A 23,497-nucleotide genomic window follows, 5' to 3' on the forward strand; every position below is an offset into this window, starting at 1 on the left:
CGTTCATAAGTCTGACCTTCACCCCAAAGCCACGTCATCACCCTCTTGTTCCACGTTATTTCAAACACATGCATAACATCACGTGCAACATGAGTCCCACCTGGTGTGTTCAATACTTTTGGGTGTTTTTAATAACATTGGCATTGACTATTGTGTTACCAAATCTGCTTTGGCTGCTATGCAGGTGTTATATTTACTTTTCCTTTATGTGTTTCTGCATCTTGGTGGGTGGACACCTCTAGTCTCTATAAGTGCCTTCTGTCAATGGACATAGACTCACACGCTCACTCGTCTACACACCCACACACACCCTCGACTCGACAGAAAGTCAGACAATCATATGTATGCTCCCTTCTCAGTCCCTCTGACACACACACACACACACACACACACACAAACAAACCCGGAGCTCCGGTGGGATTAGTCTGGCAGGCAGCGCCTCAGAAATGAGTGGAGGTTTTCTGCAGCCGGTCATTAAAACTGCTGACACCTCCACATCCAAACCTCCACTGAAATATTATGCAGTGCAGCAGCCGAGGACAAACCGCCGCGTCCTGCCGACAAAAACACTTCAGACTTTCGCTGCACAAGCCAGACGCACGGCTCAATGTGATCCAACGTGTTCCTACAACGTTCACTACGCTGGGGGCTGATGAGAAGGTCCTGGTTTGGGTGAAATAAGTATGTCTGTTTTGTAAAATAACTACGCTTGTTACGCAACTGGCATGAGTAATGTCCGGGCGTTACGCAACAACAGTTGAATAACTACGCTGAGTTTGTTTCTCAGGGAGCACGAAGAGTCTCCTGGGTGAAAGTCCTGTGTTCGTCTGGTTTAGCTCCAGCTTTGCTTTCGCGCTGTTTCGAAGCAGCCGAACACAGAGGGCTTCACATCGGAGTTAGTTTAAAGCCCGGTGCGTCCCGAACAATCAGACCCCGAGGGGCACTGACCAAGTATTTGGTATTTGACAAAAATAATTCATGCATTTGTAAAGAAAGAACACAAGTCAGAGAAATAAAAAGAGCAAGCCCATAACAACACATGGTCAGGATTTAGTGGTTGAAGATGACGCTGAGGGTACAATTACACAATCTCCTTTTGTTGCAGATGTGGGGGAAGAGTTGAACAAATTAAATTTGCATTTGTCAATGAGCAATGCAAATGCTTTACCTCATAGGCCCGGGGTTAAAAAACAATACCAAAAGCTGACGTTACAAATGGGGCCGAACGGATTTAATAAAAATAATCACCGTCTGGAAAACAAGGAACCAGTTTTTGCTCCGTCATCCAACAGCCTTTCAGGTACACGACAACAACGCAGGTGCTCAGCGACCAGGCACAGCATCATTCATCATGTGCTGCGTATCGGCTACTGCAGAAAGCAAATAAGTTAGTCATCCACACACACACACGCACACACACACACACACACACACACACAACGTGTCTCATTCATTTCTTTCCAAAATTACAGTAACAAGCTCTAGTGATCTGATCAAGGCCAAATTAAGACGTGTTCAATAAAGCACGATGCTGGAAACGTCACAGGAAAATGTGACACTTTTATTGAAGTCATTAATTTTCCCTGCGGGGCGTCGGGTTGAGCTTACGAGGGCTTTGAAACATGGACGGCTGCACGGCCACCCGAGCATGAAATGAACAGCCTGCAGGATTAACTACCTGCAGCCTTCGAGCCCCTCCCCCCCCCCGTCTCTGCCTCCGGCACTGGACTGCTGTTATCTTACCCAACTCACTTCTTTCCTTGCACCACACTCCTGCTTTCCTTTCCTCCCACATGCCGATAACTGACTTCCTCGTTGCACCAGCTGGTCAGAGTGTCAACGACACACAAGCTGGACGCACTGGGAGGTTAAGCGGTGGCAAATGAGCCGATGCACAGGGCCCTTTGTAGCTGCGCCGCCGGCTTTTACCCAAAATGAAGGCGTCGAGGCAGCGACGATGCCACGTGGAGACATTCCGGTTCATGTTTGGCGGCTTTCCCGCTAAGCTCGTAGAGATCGCTGATAGTGAAGACATCTTCCTTTTCAGTAACACCGGGCGTAGTTCTCGATTCCCACAAAACAGATTTTAGAAGAAATGGGACTGGAATGGGACCCGGAGGAGAAAGATGATATGACAACGGAGCGGGAAGCGATTCATCAGGGTGCAGAAATGTCTCGAGGACGTCAAGAACTTTTGTCCTCAACGTTTGTAATATCACTGCTCGGTGCTGCGATGGTTGATGAGTGTATTTGTGTTTCTTTGAGGAATCTATTGACCCAACTGGTTGAATATTTAGTGACCCTTGATACGTTTTACCCATCCAAGTGTTTTTGTTATGCAAGAAAATCTATGTAGGACTTTTATTTTGAAAAACAATTGTGTGCATAACGCAGGTTTCCTATGAACGGAACAGATATTTGATTCCCTCCCTGGGACAACAAATTATCCCGACACACCCGACCAGCTCCGCATTTGTTATCAACCAACCAATTTGCATCTGTTTCACTCAATGGATGTTTCAAACCACAACTGTATTGCAGAATATGTTTGTCATGTACTCCAAGTCTCCAATTTCCGTATTTGCATTGTAAAATGTGTTCCAGCCTGTGGATCCACTTTTGCATTTAGTTTTTTTCTGAAGAGTGAATACTTTACTACTAACTGTGTAGATTTCTCTTGCAGTAATCCTTTATTAAAGTGGCGTATTGTTGGCTGACTCACTTCACAAAGGAACAAAGCTGCTGTCATTGTGTGCCGTACACCTTGTATGAAGAACCTTTTCATTATTAGGCTTGTTTTGTTTTTAATACTTTGCATTACTGCAAACAGACTGCTGGTCAGAAGTGAAGCTGGTTGATTGAGTTCAGGAGATAGAAACTTGAAGTTCACATGAAAGAAGAGCTAACGCTTGAGTGTGTGTAACCCATCCTTCACATCCAGTCTCCATATTCCCTTCACGAACAGGAGAGACCGATGAAAGACACAAACAAGGGTGGAAATTAGGGATTTGATGATAAAAAAGGAATCAGCTGTAAAATCCAGAATATTGTGGAACTTGCCAAAATGTTCCAGCAATTTACAAAAAAATCTGCCTAAAAAAATTGTGTCTATTTTTATTCACAGCTCAGAAGCAAAAACCTTCTCACTATACTCTTCAAAGACGAAGCAAAAAGCAGCATTGTTGACATAAACAAGAAGGCCGCTATTTGAGGTATTGAGATTTTGACTAAATTAAGATTAACATTAAATGTGCGTATATCTTTAATACATAATTCAGAAGTAAAAAAGTGCAGTAAAGAGCAGATCTCGTGTCTGCAATGACCACATCTTTATTGTGTGATTAAATGAATGCAACTAGTTCTGTTAAGCTGTTAAACATCTTCATTCAAACTCATTTTCAATTTCAATCAACAATTTTAACCACATGTTTAAAACTGTGGGAGAATATTTGTTATAATATGACGGTTTGTATTGATACAGGCAAACAAAACTGAAATGTAAAGGCAGAATATACCATGAAAACAACAAAACATCAACTAAACTCTCATCCATCTCTTCTTTCATGTCGTCATCTCTCTATAACATCGCCTCTGACAAATTTGATTGTGTTCGCTGTCTGTTTTGGAAAATGTTTTATGTCTCGGCTTTCAGCAGCTTGTTAGCTAGAAACAGTACTTTGTTTTCCTTTTTTATGTTTATCTTTAGTTTTAAATCTTTGCTTCTGTCTTTGCTTCATTCAATTTGTATCGTCTGTTTCTTTCTTCTTGCCGTTTCATTCCCTTCGTCCTGTAAACACGACTGTGTTTGTGCCGCGGGTTTTCTTTTTTTGTCCCTTGTTTAAAAGTGCTTCATACATGATTCAGAGCATTAATATAGCAGCAAACAACTGTTTGCCATGTAAAGAGTAGAGTAATGTCCACCTGAGCGGAGAACGAGGCGAGCTAGCGGCTGTTACAGTCGATTATTACACATTTCTGTTGCCCTACATGCAAACACTGTGAGCTCTCTTTGCACTTTTGCCAAAGTTAGCACTAGCAGCACCGTTAGCTGCGCTAAAAACAAAGTGGCCGCCATGTTGAGAGCCTTTGAGAGGCAATAGAAAGGCTCCCAATCTTGCATGGATGTGTTTCTTGTCTCCAAACATTTCCACTTTCTTATCGGCGTGTCCTGAACGAGCGCCACTGGCTCGCCGCTGTACTGACGCTCGCCGCTGCGGTGCAGCGCCAAAGCTTAGAAGACAAGGAGTTATTGTGCAGTAATGTCTACCCACCAGTAAAAGATGGATGGAAAAAGGTTAATGTTCCCAGGGCCAGTCTCATGACTCAGCAGCTGATGATGGGAGCAGTTATCTCTTGTTGTGCTCAGCGCCGGCGTCATCTCGTCAAACATGCATTGCGGTGACGGACTGTGTTTTCGGGCTGCGCCCTAACGGCAACACATCCTGTCCTGATGATTATTTTCTCTGATATTTGTCGTTGTGTGACATGACTGACCACATGTAGTCGTTAACTTTCTCACTGGTGACTTGTTCTGGAGAAACTGACTCACTAAGATATTTATTTTGTTGATCTCCACTGAATAAGAGCTCGCAGGTAATGTGCACCATTCTTATGTATGGTTGCTAACAGTTAATAGGGATTATTGAATCCGGTTTAACTCGCTAATATGAACAAGCCTCGCTGAAAGACCTGAGTAAGGATTATGATGAGAACGTGAGAGCTCCATGGTTCTCAAAATGTGTGGAAGTACTTTGAGTACAATTAATAGCACAAGAAACCAGAGTCAAATTGCTTCTAATCCTGTTTATTAAATGCTCCCTAAATGCAGATGCTTTACGTTTTAAAATAAGGAACCTCTCTTGTGAGTTTTAGACCGCCTGTCTTTTCAAAATAAACTTCCAACATAGGTTTAGTTTACTTTTCGGTTCACTGGCGTGATGAAACTACTTTGTTCAGTTAAGGAAAAGGTTGTGGTTTGGGTTAAAATGAGTATTGTGACGTAAAGTATCCTAAGTTTGTTCAGGAACTGAGTATGTTATGTAAGTTATGGTTATCGGTTTATTTGATACATCAAAGAGGAGAAGACCAATAGGAGGGATTGGGAGACAACATGCTCCAGTCACCCAACTGGGACCAGTGCAGGTCCATGTGACACCCAGCGTGCAACAATGTCCTGCTGGGCTTCACAAAAGCGACACAGGTGAGACTATGACCGACATGTTGGTCCCTGCTGATGACAGATGCTGACTGCTGCACTTTGCTGACTCACACGCTCAGATGTCATAGGAGTAGCATTTTACTCCAAAGATATTTTTTAAAAACTTGATTACTGTGCTGGAGACTGAGCCTTTTTTTAATAATACGGTCTGGTTGTTTGGTCCAGATGTACCCAGTCATCTTCACTGCGATCTAATCTGAAGTCACCGTCTGATGTGACTCACCTGTAAATGGATTAGGACTTTGATGGATCGCTGTAATAACCGTGACCGCACCGCTGGTGACTACTATCTGCCAGCACTTCCTACAGAGAATTTAAGCTGCTGGGCGGATCATGGAAACTGTAGAAAATGATCTAATTGGCAAACTATGAACTAAGGGAACGTTATTACAACAAATGCAGCGTGAGTTCTCAAAATAATTTGACCTAATTTTTAGATTAAAATATGTTAATGATCTATCTATCAAGAGATTGCATCCTCTGTGGTCATAACAGGATGCCTCTAATCCTAATGCACAGAGTATCATCATCATCCTCAGCCTGTACAGCTAACATAGCACCCTAACATGCTAAACCACATGTTTGTTCTCGCATGGCGGCGTGGGTTCCCTGCGAGTCCTCCGGCTTCCTCCCACAATCCAGAGACACGCAGCTCAGGTTAATTGGAGGATCTAAATGGCCTGCAGGTGTGAATGTGAGTGTGAACAGCGATAAACAGGCGACCTGTCCAGGTGAACCCTGCTTTCATCCAATGTCAGCTGGGATCGGCTCCAGCCTCCGAATGGGAAAAGCTCTTTGGACGATGAATGGATGGATGTGTGGATTCAGGAATACCAGAAATATGCAGCAGGAATTGAAAAATACTATTTAATAACGATAGAAGTTGTTGACGCGGTGCAATTGTTGCTTGTATCACATTTGAACTACTGTACAGCCTCGACTCAGACGCAGGAAAGGGACTTTAGTTGTTTTTATTCGACATTATTCTTTGTCAGAAGAGTTGCAGTTGTTTGAACCGTAAAGGAGAAACTGCTCTGTGAGCAGCGTGTTGTCGTATCGTTGCAGCTTGGAAGAGTTGCTCGGATGTTCGTGGTGGCAGCAGGAGCATCATGTTGTACTTGACTGTAACGCATGAGAGCACAGTTCACTGTACAGCCGTCGTCTTTAGCATGGCTGACACAAGGATAATTTCCTTGAAACATGACATGTCTAAATCAGATTTGTGAAATGTTTTACAGCTGGTTGAGGACTGCAGCCGCTGGCCTCGATCTGCGACCCCCATCCTGCCGTTTGTCTCAGCCGCTGGCCTGCAAAATATGTCTGAGCTCACCACAGATGGAGTGTTTTTGCAAACAATATTATTATTTTTATTTTTAAAGGGGTAAGGCAGTGACTGTCACAGGGACGTGGTTTTTCCAGGCTTCAGGCGAGCTGGCTGGGAAGCGCTGCAAACAGCCAGCTCACAATAGATCAGTATGGGGAACTGTGATGCGCGACATCTTGTTAGCAAAGAGAGGCCACAGCGTGCAGGATGGAATCACAAAGTTATATCTATTTTATAATTGAATTGTTTTCCACAAATACGCTTCACTAAAGGTGTCGGACAGCGTAGCAGCTGGCTGTGTTGCCTGTATCCGGGTAGGCACGTCCTGATTGGCGAATGGCTGCTCGTGATTGGACGAGAGTATTACCAATAGAGTCCAGTAGAGGGCTCCACCTGTGCTCGTCAATCTAGGGTCACAATATTGTAACCTTGGCCAATATTTCCATGGAGCGATTGTAAAGTTTTTTGGGAGAAGACTCTTTCAAAGCGCTCAGCTGTTCGTGTTTATTGATGCTTTGAGTTCTTTTTTCTTTTCTTTTTTTTGCAGTAATGGTGCTCTGGGGAATTACAGTTAGAACCGTTAAAGCAGAGCAGACCCAAACGAGCCCCGCTGGAGGAAGAAATAATGAAAACAACAAGCCATCTGGAGGCTTCTGAGTGCACGAACCAACAGTCGCTAAACTCACTGAGGTGTAACTCAACCGATGACATTTGTTCCTTCTGAACCAAATACTCTATGAAGGTCCATCCATTATCCAAATTAATCTGTCCATGAAGGTCTTAAACTCAAATTAAGTTTTAATGCCGAGTTCCTCCTGATCCAGTCACTGAGTCTGCACTTTCTGTCATGGAGACGATGAACCAACGTCCTCCCAACAAACCTCCTCTCTCCTCCTGCTGTGTTTATTGTTGCGGGGTTCGACAGGATGATGTCGGGGCTTTTCCCACCACACTTATGGGAGCTGACGCCGAGCCGTCCTCCCTCCTGTTTACAAGTCATTATGACGGTCGGGGCCCTCGGGGACGCCCGGACAGGAGACGCAGCCCAACTGTCGTCTGTGACGCTGTTGGCAGCTGTAACCGTTTCACATTAGATCGTCTCGAATTTCCTGAAACTTGATGCAAATGACAAGCTGGCACGCCAGCCAGGTGGGTGAGAGCAACTCAATATTTGCAGTTTCAGGTGAGTGAAATCCTGCAGCTCGCCGCTCGGTAGAAAAGTCCTAAATGTTTTAAATGGGCTGGACGAAGTGTTAGAAACACCTCGCTGGATAGTGCAACAACTCCACAAACTGCAGAGTTTGTAATGACCATGAAGTTGAATAAATATCTCTCTGAAACCGTTTCAACAGAAATTGAAGACTATAACATTTGTGACAGAAGGATTTATTGATTTATTGTATTTGTGTATATGATATTAGTTAGCAATGTCCTGTTATTACACATTTTGAAGTCAGTACCAGTGAAACACTCAAACAGATGCCACAGTAAGATACAAAAACAATCCCACACTCCTTTATTACATTTTGCATACTGTAAAAAACACATTACATCACACAAATGAAAACATAATTATTATTTCAGACTTTGCATTTAATCCAAACAATGTCCTGCTTCATATTAATTCCTGATGGTTCGCCTCAAGTTTCTCACCAAAAACTATTTTTTATAGAGATGAACACATCATAATGCAACGTCGGTATGTTGTTATGTTATGTTAACTGTGTCTAATTAAACCTTATCGCTTATCGTTTCTGCTGTATGAGACCTGGCCACATGGGAGAGTCTGTTTGAAAGCTGTTGTGCAAATGTTTTCTTTTCCATAACGGCTGTGAGTGAAAGTGAAAAGTGAGTGAAGGTGAAAAGCATCATACAACTCTTTAATATATCTGTTGTGAAAAGAAAGCAGAGTTTATCATCTTAAGGAGGGGAGCATTATGTAAAAGTGTGCGGGAAGGGAAGAGATAGAGATGGCGTGCATAACATAACGCGTAAGCCAGAGAAGATGGAAGCATCAATCATTCCTTATTTAATTGAGGAAATTCCCTTGAGTAAAAAAAAACAGCAAATAAAACCGAGCAGCACGAGTTACCGCTGACAGACACTGCTCAAATACCATTGGCCAGACTGTCACAACCAGAAAGATATCCCATTGCAAATATCATATCAGATATGGGACAGGGCCAACTCCTTATCTCAGCGGCCTGCGAAGCCAAAAACAACACAACAGCACTCAGGTGCTTTTGTGCGTTTGTCCGGCTGCATGTGGGTGAAGCAGAAGTAGAGCATGACTGCTATTTAAAGCTGCTTTGTCTTCCTATCTGATTCGTGGCTGTAAAAGCCTCCAGGAGACAGGGAGTTACTTCAGATGCTCATATGATTTGCACCACAAAAATGTGCACAGAGCAAAACACATTCTGTTCAATGCTATTTGTACAAAACAACAAACCTCTGCATCCTGGATGCTGAGGCTTTACATCTGCATCCACCTCTTTCCCCCTCCAGTCGAACGGTCACGGCTGTTCTGCAAGCATCTCCAAGGAGCAGAGCAACACATTATCTCCTCAAAAGCTTAATTTAATATCTCCGCTGTGCCACTGTGGTGGCGCTGAAGCCTCTGCACGATGCAAATGTTCTTCTCTCAGACACTTTTCTGGTCAAACAGCTCAATTCCACTCCAAGGTGGTCACAACCGAACGCTCTGGTTTTACGAGGACGACCAGAGATGCGAGATCTGAACGTGTTGCCTTGGACTTGTGAGATGCACCAAAGCAGAGATCAGATGGTTAACTTGTATACTCAATTGGAAGCGTATGTGAGTGGGAAGCCAGTGAGGGATCATGGACGTGTCTGGTTGAATAAAGTTAAAATGAAATACGGGCATCAGGTTTGTTTAAATGTTCAGTTTGTTGTTTGTGTGGTTGTTTGCATTCACAAGGGTTGGAGGCTATTCAATAAGAGATGAAAAAAAGGGTAAATTCTAATAAAAAATATTGCTAAATTAATATATCACTGTGTTTATGGTGCATTTTGGCCAGAGCACATACATGTGCTTTACCTCATGGTAAAAAAAAGGTAAATTGACATTCTCTAAAGGTAAAAGTAATGTACTTGTATAGAGTACTGCACTTATAGAAAGCTTTTATCCAGAGCACATTACAATTTGTCACCCATTCACACACTTCCATACACACACACACACACACACACACACACACACACACACACACACACACACACACACACACACCAAGGGCAGCAATCATTTAAGCCGACGTGAATTTGTTTTGAAATGTTAAGACTCCTCACTTTTCTTCTCACTGTTCCCGTCGATGACATCATGGACTGTGCGTGATGGACGAGGGTCGGAGTGGACCGGATTGTATTTATTGTCGCTCTTAGCACTAAATATGGCAATTTTATGGGAAACATGTTCCTGGTTTGGCTGATGTGACCGAGATGTGAAATATGCTCCCAGGGTTGCATAAAGAAAGAGATCATCAGTGACACGCAGCCAGAGGAGCTGACAGACTGCAGCTCTCGCTCTGCTGTTACAAACATGTTGGACGAGAACAGAGAACGCTCGCTTTAAAACTCCTCCATGTCTGTTTCATGTGGGAAACGAGACCTTCCGCCATCATTTCGTCGCATCATCATGACTTCAGGTCTCTGTTCCTGTACCTTCTACTGATTTCATCCCTTTAAATATTCTTCAAGCGGATCAGATTATTTTATCTCATGAGCTTAATCCCAAGAGAAGCATTCTTGTGACCAGATGGACACCAGTTTGAGTCGCCAGAGGAGTTCATTTAATTCACCCTCCGATGACTCAGCAGACAGTTTCAATAGCAGCATTAACAATAGTACAGTCAGATGCTTCGTACAGTCGAGGTCTCAGAGGGTTCCTGGTGTGATGGGTGTGTCTTTTAAATGTATATTAAAACTGATTGAATATTCAGGAGTCTGATTAGATGCTACCTTTCTGAAAAACGTGAGAAGGCAATAGTGAAGTTAAGTCTCCACTGAGCACATATGTGTAGTATTAGTTCTACACATATGTACTCAGTGATGAATGGAAAACACAAAACTGTGACGAGTGCAGCAGCGTCTGGGTCTAAAACAAGTCCTGAGTAGTTTAAAACCGTTTCATTTGGTTCTGACTTAATTAAGACTTTAAACCCAAAAACACACCATGGGATGGAAAAACATGTTTTCTTTAAATAGATGGTAAAACTACTCAGTTTATTATCGCTAGAAGCCGTGAAAAAAATCACTATCGTCATATTTACATCACAACACGTTGCTTAAAAATTGTATATTTCATTAAAAAACGAATAAACCATTTTACTCTAAACAGATCCTGTAAAATAACATAAAATGTGACGCTTGACATGTGAAACTTTGACTGCTGCTGAACACACAGAGCACAACCTGTGAGCAGAGGTCGTAAGCTCAATATATATATATATATATATATATATATATATATATATATATATATATATAGCAAGTGGAGCCGCCCCCAACATTGGAAACACTAGCAACCTGAAAACAAGTTGTGTAAATACGTTTCATAGCTTTTCTTGGAGAATGTTTGGAAAAGAAATTATCAAAGAAATAATTGTCAAAGAAATGCAACATGTGTTTTTGGCTTTTTTTTTCAGGGTATATGGCTTTGTCATTGAGTTTCACCACACAAGACATTAGTGCTTTCTACTTCTAGTTTCCATCGAGGGTGCAGGACTCGATGGAATATATATATATATATATATATATATATATATATATATATATATATATATATATATATATATATATATATGTATATATATATACATATATATATATATATATATATATATATATATATATATATATATATATATATATATATATATGTATATATATATACATATATATATATATATATATATATATGTATATATATATACATATATATATATATATATATATATGTATATATATATACATATATATATATATATATATATATATATATATATATATACATATATATTCCATCGAGTCCTGCACCCCTATATATATATATATATATATATATATGTATATATATATATATATATATAGTTCAAGGTTCATCGTTTCCGCTGTTACTAATGACGTCTATCATCGTCTCAGCCCACACTGAGATTAACAGCGTCAGTGTTGGAGAAAAGGTCCGATGGGATCCCCCCTCATGCAGGACAAGGTCGCGCTAGAGCATCTGAGGTCGTCTGAATTGAGTACAGTCCAGTCGGAGGATGCGCTCGGCCTGATCGGCGTTGCTGATGAGTAACGCCATCTGCGGCAAACGTTTGACGTCACTTGGTTTGCTTGAAATCCCCAGAGCTGTCCTCCAGTAGACGGACGCGCCATCAAGCGGCTGCCACAGTGTGTTTATGCAGAGCAGGTCGCAGCGGGAGACCGTCAACAAGTGTCCTTTGTGACGAGGCTGAGCCCTCAGAGTCCTCTGAACGTAAACTAGATGATCATGAACTCACAGGGCTTGGCATCCACTTTTTTCATTTCCCAGAATTACATCCGTTTTTTTTTTTTTTTTTGTGAATGTTCAGCCCTCAGTACTTTCGTAGTTTCTCTCTGTGGTTTGAAGTTTGAAGTTGAATATTTTGCATTCAGCTGCACGGGAACCGTGTCAACATTTCCTGATACGAGACTAAATGTGTTTATCACTTAATTAGCAAAGCTTTGTTAGCGGCTGTGCTTCAATAAAAACAAGTCTTCCGACACTGCAGGGAGGAAGAGTATAGCAGGAAGGAAAGATAACCGGGGACTTTTATTGTGAAGGTTATAGGAAGATAAACGTATTCGTCAATGTTTTTTAGTCGCAGCCGTGGTGTCGTACGCCTTCACCTCAGCACACAACAGAAGACCCCTTATGAAAACATCAAAAGTACCAAAGAGAGCTGCAAACGTCGGGAGGATAAGGTCAGGAAGAAGGAAGGGTGTGCCGACCCTGAGGTGGTCCACACAGCTCCATCGTGACCTCTTCTGTCTTCTTGTCCTCATTGTTTGCCAGAGAAGGCCGTACATCAGACCAACGAGACAGAAGAAAGGGAAAGACTCGTCCGACATGTTTAGTAAAGTTGAAGTGACTGAAATAAGTTTTCTTTTCTCTTTTGTGCTGCCAAAACTATTAACCCAGCAGCTAACAGGCTACCAAAGCTCTTGTGTTTGACTGGTTTAGAGCCGCGCAGCATGGATCCAAACAGATCCAATCACAATGATGCAATAAAGGTCATTTTTCCACTGTGGCTTGTGCCAAAGAAAATGAAGCGATTACGCCCCGTTGGGGTCGACCCTCAGATGCTGCTGACGCTGTTAATGAGGTTTGTTCACAAGGTCACCAGCTTTCAGATATAAAAGATCTGCTGAATTTCACTGTTCAGGGTCATTAATGACGGCAGTAATGGGAAAACCTTTTGCTTTTTAATGAGTGCAGCGTCTCTTTAAACTCCCCTGAGACTGCAGTGCCGACTGTACAGTACTAAATACAGGATTGTGTGTGTGTGTGTGTGTGTGTGTGTGTGTCCTGGGAGTGACTGAGTTGTAGGAAGTGTGTTGACATATTTGATAGTGTAGCATTACCGTCTTCCTGCGCCTACTGTTTGACTGTCAACAGGAATGTTTGACATGTGTTTGACAAACTTTGACTCCAATTAAACAAATCTGAAACAATAATTCCAGTTAATTAAATAAAAAAATGAAAAAACTACATCCTATTTGCTTGATTCTGACAATTGCTGGGTTGTGTCAGTCGGACCGGGCAGCAGCCTCCGCTTGTGTCCAGTGAAGCCGACACAGAAGGGTCTTAAAACTTGCAGTTGCTCTCCTGGCCATCAGGGGGCGACTCCTCGGGTTGCAAAATGTATAGAGGTCTATGAGAAAAGGACTTGTTTCCTCACTAAACATTGGAGAGAACATCACATGCAAACCCCACACAAAACACCTCTTCCTGTGAGGTGACAGTCACTACTTCAGCCCACAGGCGGAAACGTCTACTTGAAAAACACAACAAACAACAACAGCCGTGTGCGTGTGTGTGTGTGTATGTGTGTGTGTGTGTGTGCTCCCAACCTGCAGGACGTCCACACGGCTGCCTTGACCTAATCTCCTCTGGCGGCAGGTCAGACTCTGCTGTGTTGGACCAGACGGTCCACCACAGGTTGATCCAGGCCACCATTGTACACGTGCACATGCAGGCATGCACGTACATACACATCGCTAATGCTTCATCACCAATAGAGCTCTTGAAGCGCTTTCCAGTTACAGTATGTGTCTGCACAACTGTACTGGAACGCGAACAAGGTGTTGCATTTTTTTGCCCACGGAGAAACAAGTTCTCCTTGTGTTGTCACACAGGCAGTGTGATAAATTATGCAGCAATATTAGTCTACTGACTACTTCGTATCATAAGTAATTAGCTAAATGACTTGTCATATTTACATCTTGGGCCGAGCCCGACTAGCAGGAACCTCGGTGTGACACTCAACAGTCAACTCTCCCTGACTGCACTTGGATGGCACTTCCTTATCGCACTTTGTAGGATGGCTTCCTCCAGGAGGTTTCACCTTCTTGATTCTTGTTGTTCTGAGTTTGTATTCAATGCACTTTTATTGCACGTCGCTTTGGATATAAGCGTCAGCTCAATGAAATGTGATGTTTGACTGCTGCGGAGCTGCCGCTGACAGCGTGAAGGAACCTCCCAGTGAGGACTGGTGCTGCATACCAGCGCTCACACACACACACACACACACACACACAACACGCCAACATGAACCACACACAGAGTTGCGTGTGTGATAAACATCTGTAATTGACAGAACAAACTACATTTCTGGCGAAAGGGTGGGAGAAGATGTCACAAGCGCTGTTTGCTACATGCTGGGACACAAACCCATGGCACTCTGTGCTCGTCATGTCGCTAGAGCAACACGTGACACCCATGTTATCGCATGAGGAAGTCACTCTGAGCGCTCGCTGGGGACAGATGCGATCTCAGCACCGTGATAGTGAAGATCTGCGGCCGCAGGAGAGATACGACATTCAGTTTTTCTGTTAAACGTGTCTGACTTGTCTTTCATGTTCATAAGTTGCTCTGGTTAAAATGATCAAATTCGACACTCACAAGCTATACAGGTGTATAGAGCAAAAATGTATGTCGCTTTGGATAAAATATCAATATTTATGTTTTATATTTTCAATATGTGTTGAAAGGTTATATGTTCTATCCGCAACGTGTTTGTTGAGCCTTTAAAAAAAAAGTTAAGTCAGAAAACGGTTTATATTTATTTAAAATAGGATAAAATAAAAGAAGACTCGCCCATTTATTCCAATTAATCACATTTTTTGTATTGTACTGTCACGACATCCTAAAAAATGTGGACAGACATTCAGAGCTTCATTCAAAAACCTTGAAAGAAAGAAGCTTTAAATGTAAACGTTGTGATTCAGCTAATGGGTTGAGCCCTTTGACAAGATCGCTGTATAAACATCCCGACTTAACCCGTGTGTGTGTTTGTTTGTCCCGTTTGTCTGGACTACTGCGGCACTGGATCAGGCCACAAAGTCACTGTTCCACACCAGGTCTTCAAGCTCTGTTGATGTGTATTTCTTAATCCAATATCCACTTTACTTTGACAAACACTGAAGGAGAAGAAGAAGAAGAAGAAGAAGAAGAAGAAGAAGAAGAAGAAGAAGAAGAAGAAGAAGAAGAAGAAGAAGAAGAAGAAGAAGAAGAAGAAGAAGAAGAAGAAGAAGAAGAAGAAGAAGAAGAAGAAGAAGAAGAAGAAACACATAAAAGCTTCTTCGCTCCTCAGGCAGAAAAACTTTCATAGTTCCTTCTGAAATCTATCGATCTCAGAGCAACGGAATGAAAAGAAGCTGAAGAACACATAAACCGTTGGATTGAAAGCATATGTGTACTCATATCGGCCTTATTCAAAAATATCGAGGCGGCCCAAGATGTATAAACAGAAGCTGAGCTCAGGGCGGGAAGTGAGAAGTCGAGGAGTGACTGAGCTCTCTCTCTCTCTCTCTCTCTCTCTCTCTCTCTCTCTCTCTCTCTCTCTCTCTCTCTCTCTCTCTCTCTCTCATGTTTGGATGAAGGCTTACATGAAGCTTATCGTATGTCTCGGTCTCTCTGTTTGCAGCCAGGTTCCTTGTCTGTGTCCGTATGTTCTGTGTGATCAAACCAGATGTTGCAAAGTCTTTTCACAAATGTCACCAGATTAGCGTCTGCTGCTTCACTCTGTTGCATGAAGTCTTCATCTCTGTGCCGCTTTCTTCCACTTCCAGTCTCCCATCCCATCGAAGCAGAAGTCAACACATTGCAGAAAAGTGTGTTCATTACATTCACTTTAAATATACAAATATAAGTACTTCAAGTATACGTTCTGATTGCAGGAAGCCGTCGTGCATTCAAAGTACACTGCAAAAATTCAGCTTCCAAAAACAAGAAAAAAAAGTAATAAAATGAGGGAAATATTACTTGAAATAAGACAAATTATCTGCCAACAGAACAGCAAAACTTGACTTGCCAAGACTTCTTGAAACAAGTGAAATGCTCTCAAACAAAGAAGAAATATCTTGTGAATCAAAAAACAAGCGTATAATGCCTCGATTTAAGATATTTCATCTTACTTAGATTCAAATTTTTGCAGTGTATACCTGAATGAAATGTAGGCCACAGCAAAGGTGAACAGGAAATGAACAGTATGCCGCACAGAACTCATGCTACACATCGCTGGAACGTTTATATTTCTTTCCAAAGGCACCTCAAACTGTTTGACTAACACAGCTTTGATAAGGAGCCGAGGCCAGTTTATACAGAGATCTGATACTGTCAGTAACAGCAGCACACATGCACGGCATTGTGGGCCACCCACTTACACAATAAAGACAACTGAAATGTATTTCAGTCCGAACCAATCACATCAGGCCACTGACGTGATGTCACAGTACAGCCAGTGTTTAATTATTTACTTTAACAATAGAATACCCAAACTCGAAGGAAAAATGATGATGATGATTGTACATTCCTGTACACAAAATGTTTTTGTGTGTGTTTTTATTCAGTGTTCGATATTTGCTGCCGTGTGCAGCTGGATGTGTAAATCAATGGTTAAAATTGCAGATGCAATCACTGTCAACTTTTTATAACCTAAAAAGTGTCGTCAAGAGCTGGAAACTCATTGTCTCGAAATGTCCTTGAATGCATCGTCTGTTTCTGTTGAGACTAGCTGAGGAATTGCACCTCTCTCTCTCTCTCTCTCTCTCTCTCTCTCTCTCTCTCTCTCTCTCTCTCTCTCTCTCTCTCTCTCTCTCTCTCTCTCTCTCTCTCGCAGATCTTCAGCAGTTCAGAGTAAACGGACGACCTTTCGGCTCCAGACTGGTGAATCTCTGCGAAGCCATTCCTGTGTTTCAGAGCGAGCATCCCAGAGGAGTTGTGTGTTTCATCAGGACCTCGGGACACCCACACACACACACCCACACACACACACATTGATGTCCCGCCTCTCCCTATTACAGTAAACCTGGCAGACCTCTAATCTCTAAGCGATTGATGAGGTCCTGTTAAAGCGCAGGAGGCCTGGCACGGCGTCGATAAGGCAGCTTCACTCCTTTTTTTCTCCTCTGTGCTGAGGGATGCCGGAGCTGGCTTTGAAGCTCGAGAGAGGATTATGACATGACACGGCCCCTGGGCGAGGAGGACAGCGTTTCAAGAAACAGGAACCATGAAATGCCGCAGAAATGGCAGCTGTGTTTTCTTCTGTTGCTCCGCGTCGGACAGCCGCGTGGTAGCCGAGCAGGACGCCAGAGTCGGCATGTCACTGTCAAACTGCCGGAGCTGGAATAAAATGAAACTACAGAGGGACAGTCAGAGCTGAGAGTTGCTAAACACACACACACACACACACACACACACGCAGACACACAAACCCACTCAGAGCGTTCCACGCAGGACAATGTGCAACATCTCGTTCTGTGATGTGGACAGTCAGGTGGACCAGTTCTTCCAGCCAACGCTCTACATCATCGTCATCGTTCTGGGACTGCCCACGAATTGCATGGCCCTGTGGGCGGCCTATATGCAGGTGAGGAGGACACACACACACACAAACACACATTGAGGATATTTTTGCGAGGCTAAATATTTTTGGTTCGTTATGAAATTGTGGTTTCAAATGCACAATGCCACTTAGTTGACGCTGTGAAACGAGTACTTCGGTTTAGACAAAGTTATGTCAGAAGTCTAAACTGGTCTTCTAGTTTAAGGTCCACACAAGGTTTGCTTGACTCATTCAAAACAGTTACACACAATGCACGTCTCGCTCGCTCTAACACTTTTACTTCCACCTTAAAAAAAGAAACATGGGTGCGTCAACACACCCATGAAGCCACAGTGGTGCATGAAGATACACCTCTAAGACTCAGAATCAGTGCCATCGGGTCATGGCGTTATGGACGCTGGCTGCTTATCTTCCAGCATCAACACACAGATTTAACTCTTCGATGCGTGTGCTGGTTGCTCATTAAACGACGTGTATCACGATTTTAATTGTGTCGTAACCGATTTTGCGGGTAGCTTGTCTGACATTGCTGACCTCGTACACCTCAACAGAGCACGGGGCTGTGTGCTCCACGGTTTTCCCATACAGCAATAAACATTTCCAGTGTTTCCCACAGACAGTCAGTTTACTTTGGCAGCAGCGGACAGAATTGTTATTGACTTTTCATTCAAGCAAGTTCACGAGCTCATAAAAGTGAGGACATTTCAACATTTTCTTCCACTTCCGTCATCAGGGCGACTCCTCCTTTTCAACTCAAACTTTCTGACTCCAGCCCTGCCCCCAACACACAACCCAGCACGAGCCGGAAGAGCACAGGTGCATTATGGTTAGCGTAGTCGCTCGGTGGCATTACCTGCAGAGCCAGCAGCATTGTTAGTGACGACTGAATCCAAAACGCCAACCTACTAGATCTGCAGATGTGTCCGAACATAAAACATTCATCAATACTGAGTGTGAAGGCGAGCCGTCTCCTCGCAGGTAGATTCAGATCCATGTGCTGACAAATCAAATTATGAAAGGATGATGGAACTGCTGCGTCTGAAGAAATGATTTCCCTCTCACTCATTTACAAGCTGTGTTGTGGTTGCATGCGGCTGAGTTGCAGTCTATTACTAAGAATATGGTCATCTGTATGAGACAGGAAACAACATCAGACTTTGCATTTCTTCCACGTCTTGACATTCAGGAAGCGAAAAACACTTAATGTTTGTGTTTTATTTTCACATTTCAAAGGTTTGCATAAAAAGCAAACACAGACTGTCTTATTATATTTTCACAGATTAACTGTAATCTTTATCTTTATCCCTCTCTATCATTGCACCAGTCGTTTCCGTTTTGATCCGTTTGACCCTTTGAATTTGCATCGACCTCTCTCCCATCTTCCACCCTCGCCTCCCAAACCTTTCCTCCGTCATCTTTCCATCCTTCCCCTGGTCACATTCCTCCCTCCAGGTACGACAACGCAATGAGCTCGGCATCTACCTGATCAACCTGTCAGTGGCCGACCTCCTCTACATCAGCACTCTTCCTCTGTGGATCGACTACTTCCTGCAGCACGATGACTGGATCCACGGTCAGGAGAGCTGCAAGCTTTTCGGCTTCATCTTCTACACAAATATCTACGTCAGCATTGCCTTCCTCTGCTGTATATCCCTGGACAGGTACCTGGCCGTGGCATATCCTCTGCGCTTTGCCAAGGTGCGACGAATAAAAACAGGTATGTCGGCTTTTGAGAATGTATCCACTCTAAAACTAGCTCAAAAGCCTGTTTGATGAAATGATTGATGAATAAGTTGGTAGCTACATGGAGTCACTCAATCAATTCAATGTTGTGGACTTTCCAAGAGCACCCCTATATTCTTTTGATCCAGCAAAGCCTTATTCACACCGGCTATAGGAATGAAAATCTCTGCAAACTCGAGTATTTCTCATTTCTTTATTTCCCCCCCTGAACTTGCTGCAGCTGTCCTGGTCAGCGCCATGGTGTGGGTCATTGAGATCGTAGCCAACTCTGCGCCCCTCTTCCACGATGAGCTCTTCCAGGATCGCTTCAACCACACCTTCTGCTTTGAGAAGTATCCCATGCAGGACTGGGTGGCCGGGATGAACCTCTACAGGACATTTTTGGGCTTCCTCGCCCCATGGACAGCCATGCTCGTGGCCTACCGAGGGATCTTGGCGGCGGTGCGCTGCAACGTCTCGACAGAACGCGAGGAAAAGGCCAAGATTCAGCGCCTGGCACTGAGTCTCATCCTGATCGTTTTGCTCTGCTTCGGACCGTACCACATCCTCCTCCTGGTGCGGAGCGTCATGTTTCTGAGGAAGCCGTGCGACTGTGGCTCGGAGGAGAACTTGTTTGCGGCGTACCATGTGTCGTTGGCGTTGACGAGCCTCAACTGCGTCGCCGACCCCATCCTGTACTGTTTCGTCAACGAGGGGGCTCGGCACGACGTTGGCCGAGCCCTCTCGGCTTTACTGTCTGCAGCTTGCAAGAGGGGCTCCTCTTCCTCGCCATCGCACGGCGACATGCTCCACGCCGGCTCAGTGACTATCGATACGCCGCTGTCGGCTAAGAAGCAGACGTGTGTGTACGCCGACGGAGCCAAGACGAGCAGCTACAAGACAGAACTGGTGGCTCTGAAGGAGGAGTGTCTGCAGATGACCATCCTCGGTGTCAGGAAGTGACCAACCAGAAATAAACTAAGCAACTTGTCTGTAGTGACACTTGAGGACAGGTCCTGTTGTAAATCAAAAGGGAGCATCCGTTGTGCAGCCACCGTTTTAGCACAATCTGACAGACCGCCTGTCGGGCTGTTTGTCGCTTTCCTTGCGAATTTGGTTTAACGTTCATGACTTCAAGCTGTAGTTTGCCAGCCTCTGCGCAGCTGAACTGCATGCTAATGTTAGCATGCTAACATATTGCATTATCCTTAATCCCAGAGTGCAACTGAGGCTGACAAGGGTTCAGTCGTCAGCCTCAGCTGTATCCTCAGGAAGGGTTGTTCCAGAGCAGATTTTGACCTGCTGGCAGCGCTGTATGTAAAAGTCAGGGGATCACCAAAGTCCTCAGGGTTCAGCCTCAGGGGACCATGCATGTCTCTCCCAACTGTCCTCTTAATCTGTCCAGTAGATTTATTTCAATGACCAACAGATCCAAATACCAGCTGACCAGGTGTGGCTCATAAGAATCTTATCAAACACCACGAGGACAACGACCTGAGTGTCAGGAACGAGTCAGAAAACGTTCTTGAAAACTAAAGTGAAAGTATTGAAATGCTCCACATTCTGCATGAGTATTGTTCGTGGTGTAAGAGGACGTGTTAAGGATTGGGATTTGACACAAATGCCCCATTTTGGATTATGGAAGAAGAGCAGAAGGGTAAAAGAAGATATTCCCGATTACTCGTCAATAAAATGTTTTTTTGCTATTTTTAAATAAATGGTGAAGCCTTATGGAGTACCTCAGCTTCCAAACTGTGATAGCAAGAAGTATTAGAGTAGGAGGGCCTCTTACGTTGTGTGAGCAGTGTTTTATCTCTTTCAAATTCATAGGTGCAGAACTCCAGGATGAAAGAAACTTCTCAACCAAGCTTTTATTCCGCTGGGTTTGAAAGTCCAATGTGTCCGTTATTGCAACCACATAATGTTGATAAGAAAAAACGCCTTAACTGAAACTACGTTGCCTGAAACCATCTCCCAACCTCCCTCAATCCTGACTGCATGTGCACCATACTGTTTACATTCCTTTAACTTTAACTTTAATCTCATCACGTCGCGCAGGTTTTCAGATCTCGGTTCTCTCTGGAGGAACGATGTCGACGTTCAGTCTGGATTCAAGTGACACTAACCGATCAAAAGACTTTTCTCTGCAAAGTCAAACGTGTGTTGAGGAAATTAAGAAACACTTTACTGGATATCCACATAGGACCATCTACAGTGAATAAAAACTGACATTAAGCGTCTTTTTGTACATGAAGCTGATTGTTATTACTTTAAATATGACCGTTTTGATCCAACAACATGCATTAGCTGCCATATTTTGCCATATATTGAATTTTAAGTCTTGATGTCAAGTGAAAAGCGTCAGGGCCTGGGGAAGACAAGAAATCTTGAAAAATGTTCACGTGCTGTGCAATAATTACCATGATTTGACAAATCTTCTTTTTCCTAGTCGGCAGCTTGTTTTAAATCCCACAAAGAGTGACCAAACCGTCTCTTTTTTGTTGGTTTTGGCACTCAACCATTGGGATCCCCTAAACTTAAGGCTGCTTCTACAATGAGCGTTGAAAACTGTCCTCAGAGAGTCTCATTGCAGACTGGACACACACACATATAATCTATATATATATGCATATATATATAGATTAATGTGTCTTAATACTCTTTGCCAACACTGTGATTTCATGGGAGTTGGCAGTGACTGTCCATTTTGGCGAACAAATCACTTGTAAGGGTTATAAATGTTGTGGGAAGCGACGAGGTGACCCCCAGCGACGGCTCTTTCTTTAATGTTGTCTTGGCATGAAAACGCACTGATGTAAAAGCTCGCCGCTGCTGTGTACTATTGCTTTTGTTGTGCATCCGCATGTCAGTCTGAGAGAGGAGGCACCAGGCTTCCAAATGTGTATTTGTGCATCGACAGTGTCAGTGAGAAATAAATTATGCATATAAAAACCTTCGCATCTTCCTGCGGTTGTTTGTCCGGCTCCCCTATAATTTCCTTCCGTTGCGATAACACGACCTGAGAATGCTGACTTATCTTGAAGAGAAGTCAAGCTGGGAAATGATGAACCGAACCGTGAGCCACAGAGGGATTATTACCAACATGTGCTTCCCTTGAGTTACACCAAATCAAATAAATTGAATGATCCGGTCTTAACCACGAGGAAAACCACCTTTCCAAAACAGAACAGACCTTTTACTCGAGGAGGGAGAGCCTCGAAGTGGAAGCGACACTCGGAGCGGCTCTCAACACTTTGGGCTTGAGGCGGATTGGATATAACTTTGTTCAACCTCGTTCAATAAACGCCCACGAGAGCTTAAACATAATGACACCTACATGTTCGTCAGCGTTGGATCAAAACTCTCTGCGTATTGCTTCTCACACGTGACCAGCTGTCTGGGATGCATCGCCTTTTTCACTCTTCACTCCCGGAGCTGCACGGCTAATGAATAACATGAAGGACGTGCTGTAGGAATCTGAGCATGTGTGTGTGTGTGCATTCGCCTGTATTTAAAGCTGTTTTGTGTGTTATCTTCCAGAACATGTGTGTCGCAGTAACATCAGAGGGAGCGTTATATTTACGAGCCGTCCTCGGGGGGGAAGGGAAGATAGCGCAGAGCCACACAGACAAATAATGCATGCGTGTTTTTGTAAACACGTGTGTGAAAGACAAAGATGGGGAAACTGAAGCGCTCACACACACACACACAAACACACACACACCTTTATGTTCTTTGGAGGAAAAGAAAGGACATACCTCGCTCTCTCTGAGGGAACATTGTCTCTCGCCCTCTATGCTTCACTGCTCACCTCTGCTATATTTAGGCCGACGTAGCTTCCCACCAGAGGCCAAGCTGTCATTAGCAGCAGCCCAGATGGTTATTACAAGAGTATTTTATTATGAGGTTAGGATACCGAGAAAAACACCTTCACGAGACATAAACAGTGGTTGTGCTGTTGTTTTCATGAGATTTAAAGATTGATTTTTCCAGCCTGAGTGCAGTTCAGGAGCAACAGTATGCAGTTTGGTTTTGTGGAGGTAAGAGAAGGAGTTACAGTGGATGGAGCGATGCACCGCCCTTCAATTACAGGTTTTTGTCGATTGCTAAACGACAGCTGGC

At 43.5% G+C, this 23,497-nt stretch overlaps 1 protein-coding gene across 1 annotated transcript in view; it reads left to right on the top strand.

Moving 5' to 3' along the window:
* gpr4 (G protein-coupled receptor 4) overlaps positions 1-22,299 on the top strand; it is a 25,738-nt gene extending 3,439 nt beyond the window's left edge. The window contains exons 2-4 of the mRNA XM_068585150.1: positions 16,939-17,677; positions 19,106-19,370; positions 19,617-22,299. Of these exons, the coding sequence (XP_068441251.1) occupies positions 17,549-17,677; positions 19,106-19,370; positions 19,617-20,338 (1,116 nt within the window). The 5' untranslated portion in view covers positions 16,939-17,548 and the 3' untranslated portion in view covers positions 20,339-22,299. The remainder of the gene's footprint in view (positions 1-16,938; positions 17,678-19,105; positions 19,371-19,616) is intronic.
* Positions 22,300-23,497: the final 1,198 nt, after the last annotated feature.

Source organism: Clinocottus analis, unplaced genomic scaffold, assembly GCF_023055335.1.
Source record: "Clinocottus analis isolate CAN_PGR_092001 unplaced genomic scaffold, fCliAna1.0.p SCAF_2, whole genome shotgun sequence".
Taxonomy (NCBI): domain Eukaryota; kingdom Metazoa; phylum Chordata; class Actinopteri; order Perciformes; family Cottidae; genus Clinocottus; species Clinocottus analis.